Source organism: Mchenga conophoros, linkage group LG18 (assembly GCF_057382185.1).
Source record: "Mchenga conophoros isolate Kocher_MC1m ecotype Shallow Benthic linkage group LG18, M_conophoros_male_GT1.1, whole genome shotgun sequence".
NCBI classification, from domain to species: Eukaryota; Metazoa; Chordata; class Actinopteri; order Cichliformes; family Cichlidae; genus Mchenga; species Mchenga conophoros.
This window is the reverse complement of record NC_140543.1, coordinates 20,875,223-20,891,673: the sequence shown is the minus strand read 5'-3', so window position 1 is coordinate 20,891,673 and position 16,451 is coordinate 20,875,223. Positions and strand designations below refer to the sequence as shown.

At 40.4% G+C, this 16,451-nt stretch overlaps 1 protein-coding gene across 2 annotated transcripts in view; it reads right to left on the bottom strand.

Annotated features, from left to right (window-relative positions):
- Positions 1 to 10,622: 10,622 nt before the first annotated feature.
- Positions 10,623 to 16,451, bottom strand: part of gpc5c (glypican 5c) — a 104,598-nt gene continuing 98,769 nt past the window's right edge. For both annotated transcript variants that reach the window (XM_085253984.1, XM_085253983.1), the window contains one exon: positions 10,623 to 13,711. In XM_085253984.1, coding sequence (XP_085110110.1) covers positions 13,527 to 13,711 — 185 coding nt within the window. In that variant the 3' untranslated portion in view covers positions 10,623 to 13,526. The remainder of the gene's footprint in view (positions 13,712 to 16,451) is intronic.

Genomic DNA, 16,451 nt, shown 5'->3' with positions numbered 1-16,451 from the left:
GCAGCTCTAAAGTGAGTGGGCATGAATTACACCTTCGCTCTGCAATGTCAAGTGTCTTCCTCATATTTGCTCATGTGTGGAGTTTTTTTTTTTTTTTGGGAAAATCACCATTGCAGTTAGTCTGCTAGAAGTTCAGGAATGTGCAGCTCTGTGCCACACAGCAGACCGAACCCACTCGCTAATTATGTGTAATAATGTTGCTTCACTTTTCTTGTTGCGCCAAGGGGAAAAGCAGGCAGCGCTAAGCACATGTGGCCAGAGGTTAAGTCTGGTGGGCTCAAAGTGTGTCAGCAATAATATGTCAGCCAGTATTATATATGGGTTTGTGTATGCCTGACCTTTATGTGTATATGTGTCTGTGTCAAAGGCGGTTGGTGTGTGTAATGTGAGTTTATGTGTCTGACTGGGACCCACATGTGGCCATAGGTCGGCAGAGCTGTCGGAGAACTGATTGGCCCTCTACTGTCTGGCATCAAGATTATGTAATTAATGCTCAGTAAAGCCACAGAACAGCCATGTTTTCTTCAGGCTGCCTCTCATTGAAGTTTTATTGGCTCTGACCATGAAAGGCCCCCTAATGAAGGGCAGGATGCTGGGGGAAGTTGAGGAGACAGGGGAGAGCAGATGAGGGGAGGCAGAATGGTAGCAAAGAAAGAAGAGAGCATGGGGTGAGAGGCCACTCATTTTAGCCTACTTGTGCAGTAATTATGTGGTGAGCATCTCTACAGAAATACTATAGATGTTAGACTAAATCTTCCTAGAAAAAAACCCTCGCGCTTGGTTCGAAACTGGATAGTTGTAAAGGGAAATTCTTACGCTTTCCTTCAGAAAAAAATTGCAGCAAATTAAACGTCTTTTCGTGTAAAAGACACAGCATAGTATAAATAAACTATGAAGAGAAAAGTATTGGGCCAAATATCTTAATCTTTGAATTCAGGTGTTTTTGGTCTTGTTGTCACATGATTATAAAGTCAAGCACCTAGCCGTGCAGTCTGTCTTTGCAAGCACATGTGCAAGAATGAGTCACCCTAAGAAAGCTTACCGAATTCAAGCACGGTGTGTTAATAGGATTGTGGCATCCATTGTGGCAACAAGACAGTTTGGGAAGTTTCTTCCTTTCTAGACATTCCACCATCAGCTGTAAGTGCAACGGGAAGGATTTAGGAACCACAGCCACAAAACTTTAGACCACATAAAGTTACAAAGGGGGGGTTGCCAGCTGCTGAAACGCGTAGTGCACAAACGTTGCCAATGCTCTTCTGGTTCAGTAACTGCATAGTTCCAAGCCTCATTTCACTTTAACATCAGCATGAACACTGAGTACCAGGAGCTGCATGGTGTGGATTTCCACAGCAAGCAGCTCCTGTAGTACTTTTGTTCATATACTGTGTAATAAACTGTTAATAGTTATCAGTAAATTGCCCATTTAAAAGGTTACTGCAGGTTACAAGAGTATGAAGAAATCACAGTAGTTTGTATTTTTAAGACAGTTGATCCATAACAGAGTTCATTGGGACCCCACTATTCCATTTTTTGTCCACCCAGTTGCAGCAACAGTAACCCTGAACCACAACTCAAGGGTTATCTTATCAGAGCTGTTGCTGTCTGTTGTCAGTACTTCCTCTCCTCCTTTGTCATTGCAACAGATTTACAGTTGGACCATTTTGTTTTTCGTTAGGGATAGCCATGTTGAAATGTGATACTAAGCATTATTAGGCTCACCTCTGGGGCTTTAACAAGTCATTCTCCCACTGCATTGCCTAATAAAAGATCAATAAACAGAACTGTAATTTGAAGGGAAACACTGGGTAATAAATCACTTTGAAACTGACTCATTTATAGTAATTAAAGAAAATGGCTTTGCCTTGTATAAATATTCATATTTAGGAAAGGAATTTTATATAAAATGGTTTGGAATAAACTTAAATTGTAATTTTATTTCCCCACAGCAGCCTTTAGATTACTGTACAAGGTTCTACTTTCTGCCTCTTAATAACTGGACTGAAATGCGCGTGCTAGAATTCATTGCTGTCAAATGCAAGACCTCTGTGTTTTCCAATTTAGTTTCATTGTTTGTATAAGAAAAGTAATTGTGAAACCTGCACATGTTAATGTCAGCTTTTCTGGGAAATTCCCCATTGACTGAAATGCCTCCATTGCGTGGCACCTTCTGAAAATGAAAACTAAAGGAGTGGAAAGTTGTTCTTGAAACCACATCTAGATTTCAACAGTGTGAGTGCACTCGGGTCTCAAAGGGGTTAAAACATTGCTTGAGAGTTTTTATGTAAATATAAGTGTGCTGTTTCAACAGATGTAATCGGCCTTTAGAGCGAGATCATTGTGTCCTCTCCCTAAAACCAGTCTCATCCTGGGCTCTTGCAGATAGCATCGATTCTGCATCCTCTCTGGGTTTTTATGTCAACCATTAGCCAGAGTTCAGCACATTCACTGGAGTGCTCAAGTGTGTATGCATCACTCACTTGATCTGTCTCCCTCCTTTCTTGTTTCTCAGTCAATGCCTCTTTGCATCAGTCAGTTTCATTTACATTTTCTCTCTGTTTTGCCATTTTTTTCCTTCCTTGTACGAGCGTGGCGAGTCCAAACGATCATACCTACATCCTTACACGTTTAAACACTTTAAAAAACAAAAGTTTGAGTTGTTTTAAAGCTTGTTTTTTTCTTCTTGCTAGCCATTTTGCATTGCCATTTTTGATCTACTTTATTGTCCCCTTGATCACATTTACCCAGCATCTGTCTGTGCACACGCAGCTTCCAGAAAAACCTAGATTTGCCCATCTCCAAACACGGAGCCCTCCACAGTTGCCAAAGACAGATGATGACAGAAAAAGGAGAAATGTTGATGGTTAGTGCAAAGGATAGACAGATTATATTGTAGAGAAAAATGAGAAATAGCGAAGGAAACTGTGGAGGGGGGTGGGTGAGCTTATGAGGCAAGATAAGGAGGGGAGAGAATATGATGATGGATGACTTAGGGAAAATGACAGAGAAGTGAGCTGAGGGGAGAAAGCGGCAGGGAGGGATTTGCATTCAGAATGGTGAGGATAAAGTGCAGGAAATAGAAGAAATAGAGAACTTTCAGTGAACAGGAGCGGGGAAAAAATAATTGGAATTAAGTGAAAATGGCAAATGGTCCTTTGATTCTTTGGGTTAATCTCGCAAACAGGCACTGTCGTGGATGAGAAATGTCCCCTGTGGTGTGTTGCGTTGTGCTTTTGTATGTCTCTGTGGGCATCCTGGCACTGTTGCTGCTCAGTAATCTGAGCACATTCCAGTCTTTTCCATGCATGGAGAAAATCTTAGGTACACCCACAAAATGCTTTCCCAGAAATTACCACCGGACAGAGCGGTGTCCATGAAGTCTAATTGAAACACCACTTTCAATACCTTTCAATAATGATCACTGAACACATTTTTGATTTTGTTTTTTGTTGACAGTATATTTTGCAGTGATATGTGACTTTATTCAAAAAAGGCAAAAAAATCTCTAATGCATACACAATGACAGACTCTACGAATGTGGCAGTGGTGTAACCTCATTCTTCCAACTTCATTCAATTACCTGCACACTATTTTTAGACGATCAGTTCTCCTTTTCTATTTCTCATATGTCTTTTCGAATGAATGAACTGCTCCTCTCATCTGTCTCTTGCTGTGAAAACTCATAAGCTTATGTGAAGAGATGACAAAATCTAAAATTTATGATAACCTCTTATGAATAACTCTCACACAAGTAATGATATATACTTTTAACCGGTGTGTTGGTAAAAGTCCATCTGGTCCTTTTTGGTTCCGATCCCTTTCATGTATCTAATTTAGGCTATTCTATGTTGTGTAAAGCTAAAAAGCATGACGCAGATTTTCCAATCTTATGTTGCTTCTGTCCTAAACTAACATAGTGGCTAACATAGTAACATTTTTCTTTGTGTGTTGATTTCAACCAAATGCAGTATTAGGAAACAAAATAGCAAGTTTGGTGGTTAATATTTTCCTGGGAATTTTTTTTTTTTTACAGTGACCTTGATATCATAACAGAAGTTGAAACAGTGATTCTGGCTGCAAAACTTCAATTTTGATACATGCAAAAGGCTCAGAGTCAGCTAAGCACGCATATCTTTTAGTCTGCTTCAGATCTTTGTTCAGATTGGCAGCATCTCCCTCTGTGGCCTCGGAAACTGTGGGAGGCCACATCTCTGTGGTTCTCAGCCCCCCTATGAGAAGTCCTACATTAATTTCCCACTAGAACAACTTCTATCCTGACATTCCTTCAACATTCCTCAGGCCTCCCCTGTAATGAAAGCATTTTATCACATGGCTTTGCCTTCATTTCTCCAATTTGTTTATAAAAAGATAGATTGCATGAAAAGTGGGATGCATAAAGCGTTGCCTGGGTTTGATGAACAGACACATGTACACTAATAGACATTAAGTGCTTTTTCTTACCACAAATATAAATTGTCAGTATTCTCTCTGTTTAAAACAAAACGCTTTTGAGAGTGCCCGAGCTTTGGTCGTGGTTTGTCTTAAGCCTTTTCTCTCGCCCACACTGATCAGAGTGAAGCTGCTAATGGGGAATTGCCATTTAGATGGATTGTTCACTTAGCGTTCCCCCCTTATGGCTATGTAAACTGGACTCTAAAACAAATCTAGTCTGTAAATCTGTCAAGTGAGACACAGTCTTTCTTTTGTTGGATTTTAAATGAAGCTGTATTGATGTGTGTATACACTCCAGAAGTGGAAAAATGCTGGGTGCGTCACCACTGATGAGTTTTTCATCATTTACAGCAGCAAATGTGACTAACATATGGCTACACAGCATGTAATGTTGTCACCATCAGTGATGCATGTGTGCCCATAGTGTATTTCTTTGGGGCCATCTGATGGAAAAGAGGCACTTTTTATGTATGTCACTTCTAACTGCAAGACTATCTATAAGTACAGTTTGACAAGGAGAGTAACACGTCAAGTAAACTCTCCAATAGTTTGATTAATAGGAGGTTTTGGCAAACTTCTTCCATCTTAGCGGTTATGTATAGACCAGAGCTGGTATGTACCCAGTGCTGTTTTCTCCAATTGGGACATCAAAACTCAACTAAGTAAAAACATACAGTTCAAGTTAAAACTTTTTCAACAGGTAATCAGTGAAGAAATCAGCTATAGCACAGTTTTTCTTTAGCTACTTTTATATTTTAGAGAAAAATGTTGTTACATGTTTAGTTTACATTTTCAGGTCACAAATGACAAATAAATATTCAATGTGACCACCTTTGTTCTTCAGTGTATCCTGAACTCTCTTAGGCAAGCTTCCTTGTCATTTCCTTAAGTACTCTTCAGGAATAGTTCTCCAAGCTTCTCTGAAGGACATTCAAAGTTCTCTGTTGGATGTTGACTGCCTTTTGTTTCTCTGTCAAGATGATCCCTCACTACTTGAATAATGTTTAGGTCTGTGCTCTGGGGAGACCAATCCATGACTGATAGTGTGTTACATTGCACTGGCAGTGTGTTTGAGGGTCATTGTCATGCTGAAAAATGAAGCCAGTTTAGTGGATTAAAAGCTACCTGTTTTTCTTCCTTATTTGTCGATTGACAGCCACCTTTCCATTTCTGACGAGGAATCACCTCTTTAGGAATCACCTTGATGGTGTCAACATATCATTTCATGCCTGTGTGTTGTGTTATTGTTGTCATTGTTTTAATTTCAACTAAAGAAACATGATAAATTTATGTGTTTTAAGCTTTTTGCTTTGTGTAGACAAAACACTGGTTCATCGTGGTTTTTATGCTTGAATGATTCATAGATCAATGTTGAGTGGCTGAAAAAAAGAAGAAAATCTTCAGAAAGTCCAGAGTAACAGAAAGTATTGCTCACGATCAGTCCAACAAAATACTTGAAATTGCACGATAATTGCTGTCTCTCTCTTTTGTTCCATGGGATGTTAAGTCAACCTGAAACTTATGCAAGCCAAACTCCATCTGGTATGAAGAAGCGAAGAGAGGATATGTTATAAGTATGAAGGTGAAGCCCTAGTGGCTCTACAACATTGATTTTCTGTCTCACATCTCCTGAAGAGTCACATAGCAACAGAGACCTCTGAATCTGTAATCAGATCCAATCAATGGTGCTCCTGTCCTGGGCCACACACATGTGAACCACCATATAAATAAATTAACCTGCACACACAAAGCATAACATCTATTCTACCATAATACGACACGCTGACGTTAGATATACAGAAGACAAATGAATGAGGAAAGTCCAAACAAACTGATACAATAGTCAGCTACAATTTTCACCTCCACCCTGACAGGGACAGAAAGATGGGGATAGTGAATTGGAAAGGTGGAATGGCACCCAAGGGAGCAATGGAACATTCACACTGGTGCTCATCCATCTCCAGGACATGAGCAAGCTGGCTGCCTGTAGCATGCCAAACAGAGGACGCCTTATAGAGAATTCAACATGAGCTGTAGGCCAGCCTCGTATATGTGTGGCAGACGTCCTTTTGTACACACATACTAACACACACAGCTGCTTCTTAAACTCCTCGATCTTACATTGCACACCAATGGTGACCCCAGCGATCTAACTGGAATGGGTCTGATGCTGGTGGAGCCACATTTCTCTAGCTGGCCATTGTCACATGAAGACAAAGTTACACTGTTTTGCTAACGGCCAGACTTTCCTGTTGACAAATGTTCAAGCTTCTCTTCACCGCCTTACTAAGGCACACTACATTCTAATCATGCCCTCACCTTACACATCAGCTTAAAAACACTGATTTGAAACCTAGATTAGACAATAAGCAACCTTAAAATTAGGCTACAGCTTTTGTTTTGTTAGCTTGCTAAAATGGCACTATTATATCTAGCACCACTGCTCTAAATTGTGAGTAAAATTAACAAAAAACTTAAAACCGCCATGCTTTTATTTTAATATTATTTATTTCATTTATAAATTCACCATCATTAAGTAAAATCCAACTGAAATATATAAAATAAAATGTTTATTTATTCAAATAATGAATCATTAAGGAAAATGGGCTAGGTGTAAACTAGCTGTAGATCAATCAATTGCCTTTCATTTGACCAGATTCCATTAAATTAAACATTTTGCATTATGCTTAGTTAAGAAACAAAATTAAGGATTTGTTTTTTAAGGAGTTTATTTCAAATCAAAACCTATAAAATGCAACCACAAAGTTGAAACATTTACAGATAGCAAAGCATTTTAAGACTGGTTTAAACAAAGATGCCATGGCAGTTACAGCATCTTGTTTACTCAAGCCCAGAATTTGCATTGTAATTCGCATAAAAAGTCAGCAAATGATAATGCACGATGCTTTCAGAGCATGCTCAGTTTGTTGCTTTTGTTTGTTGCCTTTCTTAATGTTGTAACACCAGCTGCAATGAGATTCAACAGCTCTTGCTCTAGTCACAGTTCTTTCTTTTGCCTCTTCCCATCTTTCCTTGTATGATACTGAAAAAGTGTGACAGGGAGCAAGGTCTGAAAAATCTCTTCCCCTGTGGGTCTTAAGTAAGTAAGTAAGTAAGTAAAATTTTATTTATATAGCACATTTCTAGATAAAAGATCACAAAGTGCTTCACAAGGTATAAAACAAAAACAGTCAAAAGTTGACAAAATGCAATTTTAAAAAGATGTGTTTTAAGCTGTTTTTTAAAAGTAATCACTGAGCAGATCTTAAGTTCTGAGGAAGAGAATTCCACAGTCTGGCGGCCACAGTAGCTTTTGCTACTGTGGCCGCCAGACTGTCTTATTAGTGAGTGTTTAAAAAGAGCAAGCTGTCCACTGCAAGTGTGGTGATTCAAGTCTGTCTCTATTTTTCTTTCATAACGGAGAGAATAATTTGGGATTCTTATGGGATAGGAAAATATTGCAAAGCTAAATGCCTGTTCATATTTGATGCTCTTCATACACAGAATGGCTGAGCAGAGGGAGTGATCTGATAAGTACAATGTTGAAAACTTTTACAGCTCTTGACATGCACAAAAGCTTTGTCAATGCGTGCTGGCTTTTATTCTGTTTTATGTTTCAGAAATAAATTGTCTATCACTTCACAATAGCATTTTCCCACTATTGGACACAAAATGACAACATCGTCATGCTCAGTGTCAAGAAAAATACACAATTTAATGCTGTCTTCTTGCCCACTGCCAGCAGAACTGTACATGATGTGAAACACAACTGACAAGTGAGGCCAATCAGTGGTTTGGAGACAAAAACAAAACAAAAAAAATCCATTATATCCTATTGCAGATTTGATCCCTGTCAGCATGTCCGAGGCTCTTCTTGATGCAATGTTGTGTTGAAAATGATTTAATTGGACTCAATTAGTCAGCTCAAAAACTCACTGATCATAATGCTAATTGGCCTGCGGAGCAGGGTGAAAGATCGGCATCCTGCAACGATGGCATGTGTTACTTTGTTGTAAGCACTGACAAACCTCTGAAGAGAGCGAAATTGATACATTGACGAGTGAAAGTCAAGAAGGAGAGCTGTGGTTAATGGCAGCCGCAGGTCCTCCTTCGTTTCTCCTCTGCCTCACCCAACTGCCCATTTTTGAAAAGCTATTTCCAGCGCTTTCCTTCTTCCTTTGCTCATCACTGTAATCCCCTTGCTGAAAAGGTAAGACAATCTGGGGGTGGTGGTTGGGGGTACTGTCACTGCCACCCTAGTATTGCACAATCAGCTTGAATTCAGAGAACATCTGAGGAGAAAAGGCAGGTACGAATCTTAAAGCTCAGTTTGCAGTCTGTGACGTGACTGTTCTTCGTCTCTGATTGTGTGAATTAGTGTTAGATCTACTCTTTACTATGCAGTAAAGATTTCTGCATGCATGTGTGCAGTGTGTGTGTGCAAGGATGTTTAAGTGTGTTCTGGCAAAGCCAGTCAGACAGAAGCGCTGATGTGTGCCATAGTTTAAAATAGCCCCGCCAGACAGACAGCTGAGCAGCTGTGACCTCAGGTCCCCTGCCCTGAACTTTCAGTTGCACTCAGTGACCACACTGTTTCTTTCAACGTGCGTAAATACGCAATGAATCATCTATAGTCTTTATCAAAACTGCTTAATGAATAAAAGGAGTGAAATAAAAGTTCCAAGCAATTATCAGACTAACTCTATTTTAGTTTCAGACTCATATTTTAGAGTCTTTCATGGCTTTGTTCATCCAATGGCAGGCTTTGGTTTTGTCAGGCAGGAACAATCCATCCCAATTACAGCTTGGGCAAAGAGAAGGCACGCTATGCACAGACAGACTGGGCACCCTCCTCTCTCTCCTCTGCAGCCAAGCAGACACTCAGTTTTATAGCAACAAGCATGAAATAGACTCCAAGGATCAAATACAGCGTGCGTGCAGTTGGAAGTGTGCATTTGCGAGACAGGGTGTGTGAATGAGATCATTGGTGTGTGTGTGCGTGTGTGCGTGACAGATGATTTTTGTGCACGTTGTGTGCTTTAGTAAGGAAAGTGCTATTAGTTATATGTTCCTGGGCTGATGGCTAAAACAGTGGGAGGTGCGGTAAGGCTTGAAGCGCTGCTGTCACCTGATGCATTGCCATTTTGCATTTTTTTAAAATAACTAAAGATCATTGTTACACTGGAGACCAGTTATACCATCAATTCTAAATCCTTCTGACACTATGTAATTATTCTGGCTACATGCAGTGATGCTAAAATAACTCCCAAAACAGCCTCAGCCTGACATACAGTTGATTTAAACCATAGCCTCACGCTATCTCGTTGGCGATTACCGTACTCTCAGCGTCATAGCACAAAAGAAACATGGGCTTCTGCACTCCTTGTGCGTGCTTTGTGTTTGACTAAAAACGATATCAAGCCTTCAGGGACAAATTAAGGGTAATTAAACTCGACGAGTAGGCAAAGTTCCCCCTCAGGAGTGGTCAACAGGTCAGTCTCACATGAGTGCAGTGAGCTGACGTCCTCCCTGTCATCATGACTGACGGTGCCAAACTTATTCATGTCTTCTGCACACCGCCTTTGCCTCTATTCCTGGCACAAACACAGACTGATATGTTTAGCAAAAGGCTTCCTAGATGCAAATAGAGAAGGTCAGACTGAGACAGCTTGCCCTGCCCATGCCCTCATAATTCAATCCTTGTCACTGCTGACCAGCTGCAAGCATGAACACACACTTTATCCTAAAAGCTAAGCCCTCCTGGCTCTAGCTGGTGCACCGAGATGATAGCTAGATGATATGGGTCAAACCATTGGAAAACAAATTACATCAACCTTTTACAGGTTCAGAAAGTATCTAAAGTATTGTAACCACCCCCCAAGTTTAAAATTTGTTTTTAAGGAACCAGGGCAACAGAAGTTGAGGCAATACAAAAAAATAAAGCTCCTGATCATACACACTGGCCTTTGTATTTATAATGCAAATTGGGTTGAAGATGGATGTAGGTATGCTGAAAAGTGCATAGGACCAACAACAGGAAAGTCGGGGAAATGACCCAAGAGTATTAAATAAAAACACCTGTGTCGATGTGTAATGTGTGTTAGTCTCTAGTAGGAAGATCTGCTTTGTTCGTGACTGGTATTCTTTAAGGACAGGCTAGAGAAGCAAACGAAAGAGCAGAGCACTTTTAATAGAGCTCAACAACACTATATCATTCCCATACAAAAGAGACGAAATGAGACAAAAAACAAATGACACGTGATGCAAAATATGTACATTTATACACATGCGAGGGTATATGACTGTAAGGAACCAGTGAGTGCAAAGAACATTGGCCTGGAACAGAACATACAAGTAGGAAAACAACCAAATAAGATTACCTGACCCAAAATGTGAAACGTTTGAACTGTTGTAACCCACATAGGTGTGGTCATCTTTACTGTCCATTAACTACAATACTTTTATTGTATGTATGGCATGCCAGCACAATATAGACCTATTGAGTTTAGACACTGTGTCTGTGTAGCTTTTACATATGGCGTAGTCAGCATTTATACTGCATCTTCTTAACAGGGACCATTCATCATCCTCATTTACTGGTAATCTGCTGTGCTAGTACCAGTGGATAAAACCAATCTACACAAGAAGGAAAAGATGTATAAAGAGCAAGCCACGTTACTTAGTTTTGGGAGTTTTTTGACACATTTTTCTTTTGCTCTCTTGTCATGCATGACCTTTGGAAACATCAATACTTCAACTTCATCAATAGTTTGAGACTCTCGGTTTGTTTTTGCTTTTGTATGTATATTTTAAGAAAAAAATGACAAAAGCAAAAGAAGATGGGCTCACAGGCTACTGCTGTAATGAATCAAGCACAAGTTGCCCATAACTTTGTAAAAAAAATGATTTTGTTAAATTAGAATTAAAGCAGTCATGTTTGCTCCTGTTTTCAAATTCCTATTATTTACCACCCCAATTCCAAAAAAAAGTTGTGACACTGTGTCGAATGTAAATAAAAACAGCATCCTATGATTTATGAAAATTAATGGATTTTTGTAAATCAACATATCTCATAAAGATATATTTTTCTTACAGTAGAACACAGAAAAACATTAGGTCAAGTTCAAGTTGATGGCAAGCAACATTTGTCAAAAATCTTGGGACACAAAAGGCTAGATAAGTAATTGCTACTAAAAAATAGCTGAAGGAAAATGTCACAGCTAAGTAGGTTAATTGGCATGAGGTCAGTAACATAATTGAGTGTACAAAGACCATCACAGTGTGGCAGAGTTTCACTATTTCACCATAAAATTGTAAAGACTTTGGATATCATACCATCCGCAGTGTGTAATATCAGGAAAAGAGAATCTGGAGAAATCTCTGTGCGCAAGGGAGAAATGCCAAAAAAAATCACTGCTGGATTCCTGTGCTCTTCAGGTCATCAGGCAGCACTGCATTAATAACGGACATGATTCTGACATAAAAATAACAGCATGGGCTCACTAAAACTTCCACGAATCACTGTCTGTGGACACAAATACAGGTTAAAGCTCCATCAAGCCAAAAAGAAGTGATCCAGGAACATCACTTCTTTTTCTGGGCCTAATTTGACTTAAAATGGGAGAAATGGAAAACTGTTCTGGTCAGACAAATTAAAATTGAAAATTCTTTTCAGGAAATATGGATGCTGGACTCAAGAGGAAAAGTGTTGGTTTGTTATCAGCACTGAGTTCAAAGGTCTGCATTTTTGATAGCATGGAACTGGTGGCTTGTACATTTGGTGTCCTGCAACCAGCCTCCTCAGTTCCTAGACATTTACAGATTGGTGATTGCTACACAGTGGTAAACAGGACCCTGTCCCAACTTTTTTGAGAGATCTTCCTGCCATCAAAGAAAAGTATATATACCATTTTACTGGGTTCTATGGTGAATCGAATAAGGGTTTATGAGATTAGCAAATCATTCTGTTTTCAGTTATAGTTTACAAATTGTCCCAAATTTCTGAAATTAGGGTTATAGAAAGGCAAACCTTGATGTCATGTCACCAATGAGAAATGGTGGGAAAGACTTTGATAGCTCTGTAGGTTATACATGTATTAAAGTGTAATTCAATGAGTAGATACACAAACATGGATGCACAATAGACATGATCAAAATCAACAATGTACAGACTTTGTTCAAATGTCCAAAACCGTCCATTTATGTCATAGGTTTAAGGAGGAAAATTATGCATATTTCTGCATCATTCTTGATAATGCATTTTTTAAAATTTTTTGCACCCTTTCTTATTTTGTACTGAGCGACAAGCACAGCCCATTCACAGCTAACTCAAAAGAACAAAAAAAAAGAAAAGAAAAAATACGAAAACTCTATTCAGCTCAGTCAGTTAAGAGCTTTTTTTTTTCCCCAATCAGAACCTCATAAACTCTAGCAAATCTGTCCACCTATGTACACTTACATACTATACACACCTAGTTTATCTGCACAATTCAGCCATGCATGTGTGCCTGTGCTGTACCTGTGTACTTGTTACATTCTTATCACTGCCAAGGCACGCAGTCATTAGAGAATATCAAATCTGCTGTATGAGGCCACATACCTGGGATTGATCTAGCAGTCAATGCATTCCTTAATCCCCAAATATGAATGAGTTGAGTTTTCAAATGAGACGCAGTGCTGTGACGAGGTTTTTAGCATCAAAGGGTAAGTAAACACCAGCAGCAGAAAAAGAACAAAGCGTTTTTGGCAGGTGTTTGTAAGTAAAATTAGAATGATGGCCTTTCATTTTGGATCACAAAGGTGTGTTTGTTTAAGTGAAACAAGGACGTGCATGTTTGCATACACACGTCCAGCCTCGTAGCCTTGTAGATAAGCGTGCATAATATCAGCTTGTCCAAACACCCACAATTGTGATGCTGCAGGACACCAGTCTGCATCTGCCCTGTTCTCCTTTGTATCTATGTAGGTTGAGGATAGCAGTAAGGATTATATCTGTGATATGTATATGAGTTTTTCTGTGCATGTAGGTTCCTAAAGGGACAGAGGTGAAGGTTGATCCGCAGCCTGTGCTGGCATCAGAACAGGATCCACTGCAGGCAAAGTCCAGCAAAAAGCAGTGCAAGGCTGCAGCACTGTGTCCAGCTGGCAGATGAAGAACCCCCTATCATCTTCACTAAGGGGGGCTTAGAGGGGTTTTCTTGTGGGCTGTCACCTTCAGGATGTTTCCCTAATGGTTTACCAGCACTGGATGGTTCGGGTACTGTGGGAGACGAAAACAGAGAGAGACAACGGGAAAGAGAAACAGGAAATAACAAGTTTAGCCTCCATTGAATTCAGGCATATGTGCTTAAATGTTCTTTGGGTTTGTATATTATATTCAATAATCACTTAGTCAAGATTCCCATTACTTCAACTCTAATACCTTTCAAAGACTAGTGGCAGTGGCTGTTTCAGTTCAAAGTGCCCATAATTTGCTTTCAAAAATGCTTTCTTTTTTATTTATTTAGTTTAATTTAGTTTTTTTTTTGCCAGTGCATTTATAATGCTGCTAAGTTGCTTAATAGCTAAAAGTATTTTTTTAATTACACACATAAAATAAAAACTGAACATTTTAATCCTTGACTTGTGAGAGAGGTGCTCTTTCCAGAGGCGGAGGCCTGCTTGTAGCGCTCATCTTAATGATTTACCCACAGAACTTCCAACTGTGGTAATGCAAAGGCCTGCTGAAGATTCAAAGGTTTCGTTAGAGAAGGCAGCTGACTTTACAAGCAGCACAACAGCAGGTTAGTGCAGAATGTCAAATCTCCAAAGAGAGCAAAGAGGAGTCATGTTTTTCTTTGGATGTTGACCTCAAAAAGGACAGCTGGACTACAAGGAAATCCTGCTCAAGATACAAGCTATTAACCAGAAACCTACAGTTAGTGGTGGGAACAGTCATACGGTTATTGTTCATGTGTCCAACAGCAGAGGGGAAGAAACTGTTCTTATGGCGAGAGGTTCTGGTGCGGATGGACCGGAGCCTCCTGCCTGAGGGGAGCAGGTCAAACAGACTGTGTCCAGGGTGAGAAGGGTCAGCTGAGATCCGAGCTGCACGCCCCAGTGTCCTGGAGGTGTACAGGTCCTGCAGAGATGGGAGTCTGCAGCCAATCACCTTCTCAGCAGAGCGCACAACACGCTGCAGTCTCTGTTTGTCCCTGATAGTGGCTCCAGCGTACCACACGGTGATGGAGGAGGTGAGGATGGACTCGATGATTGCAGTGTAGAATTGCATCATCGTCCATGTTGGCAGGTTGAATTTCTTCAGCTGCCTCAGGAAGTACATCCTCTGCTGGGCTTTCTTAATGACGGAGGTGATGGTGGGCTCCCACTTCAGGTCCTGGGTGATGGTGGTACCCAGGAAGCGGAATGAGTCCACAGAGGTGATGGGGGTGTCAGTCAGGATGATGGGGGGAAGTGGAGCTGTGTGCTTCCTGAAGTCCACAATAATCTCCACTGTCTTCTGGGCATTCAGCACCAGGTTGTTGTGGCTGCACCAGGACACCAAACGTTCAACCTCCCTCCTGTAGGCAGACTCATCCCCGTCCGAGATGAGTCCAATAACGGTGGTGTCATCTGCAAACTTGATTAGCTTGACAGACTGGTGGGTGGAGGTGCAGCAGTTAGTATACAGGGAGAAGAGCAGAGGAGAAAGAACAAAGCCCTGAGGGGAGCCGGTGCTGATGGTCCGGGAGTCCGAGACATTCTTTCCCAGCCTCACATGCTGTTTCCTGTCCGTCAGGAAGTCAGTGATCCACCGGCAGATGGGATCAGGCACATTCATCTGGGAAAGCTTGCCTCGGAGATGGTCTGGAAGGATGGTGTTGAAGGCAGAGCTGAAGTCCACAAACAGGATCCTGGCGTAGGTTCCTGGGGAGTCCAGATGCTGCAGGATGAAGTGTAGGGCCATGTTGATGGCGTCATCTACAGACCTGTTGGCTCTGTATGCAAACTGCAGGGGGTCCAGGAGGGGGGCCGTGAGGGTCTTGAGGTAGGAGAGAACCAGGCGCTCAAAAGACTTCATGACCACAGATGTCAGAGCCACGGGTCTGTAGTCATTTAGTCCAGTGATCCTAGGTTTCTTGGGGACAGGGATTATGGTAGAGGACTTGAAGCAGGCAGGCACATGACATGCCTGCAGTGAGGAGTTGAAAATTAACTGAAAGATTTGATAATTTTGATTTGACAAGGTTGACAACAACATTATTTGTTTTTGCTGTATAAGAAACACTAATAATGACAGTAAGTCATAAGAAAGTAATTGCACTTTTTGTAACAGACACCCCACATAATTTACATCTATTTAGACAAAAAATTCCCAGCTGACATGAAAACTGACTGAAATCTCAGTTGTCTTTAATTTATCAGTGTCATCGCACTGCTTCTGCCATCATATCTCCTTCTCTCTGGGTGGTGACAAAATGTTGGTGTGTGAGAAATCCAAATTACCCACCCTCCCTGACTGACCCAACCCAATAAGCACATCAGTGAATTACTGGGAGCTTAACAGCCTCAGTGCAACAAGTGCACACCCAGTCTCAGTTACATTCCAATTAACCGTCATTACAAGTATTAGATGTCTAGATTTATCTGCTAGTAGGGCTGCTCGATTATGGCAAAAATGATAATCACGATTATTTTCACTGAAATTGAGATCACGATTATTTGACGATATTTATTTAACCCTTTAAGACCTACTATAGAACCAAGTCCACCAGAGCTTATATTATTTTTATTTATTTTTTTTACATGCTGTAGTGCCATTTGTGGGAGCATTTCAAGTTGCTATACATCAATACAACTGTTATAGCCCATATTTTAATAATATGTATGCATTAAGTGCATAGTAATTACATAAATTGCAAAAAAGTGCAATAAACTACAAAAAAAATTGAAAATCGCTTTTGTTTTGTTTACATATATTTCTACTTGGAGAAGTTTAAGAGGTTTATCCCTCAAAACTT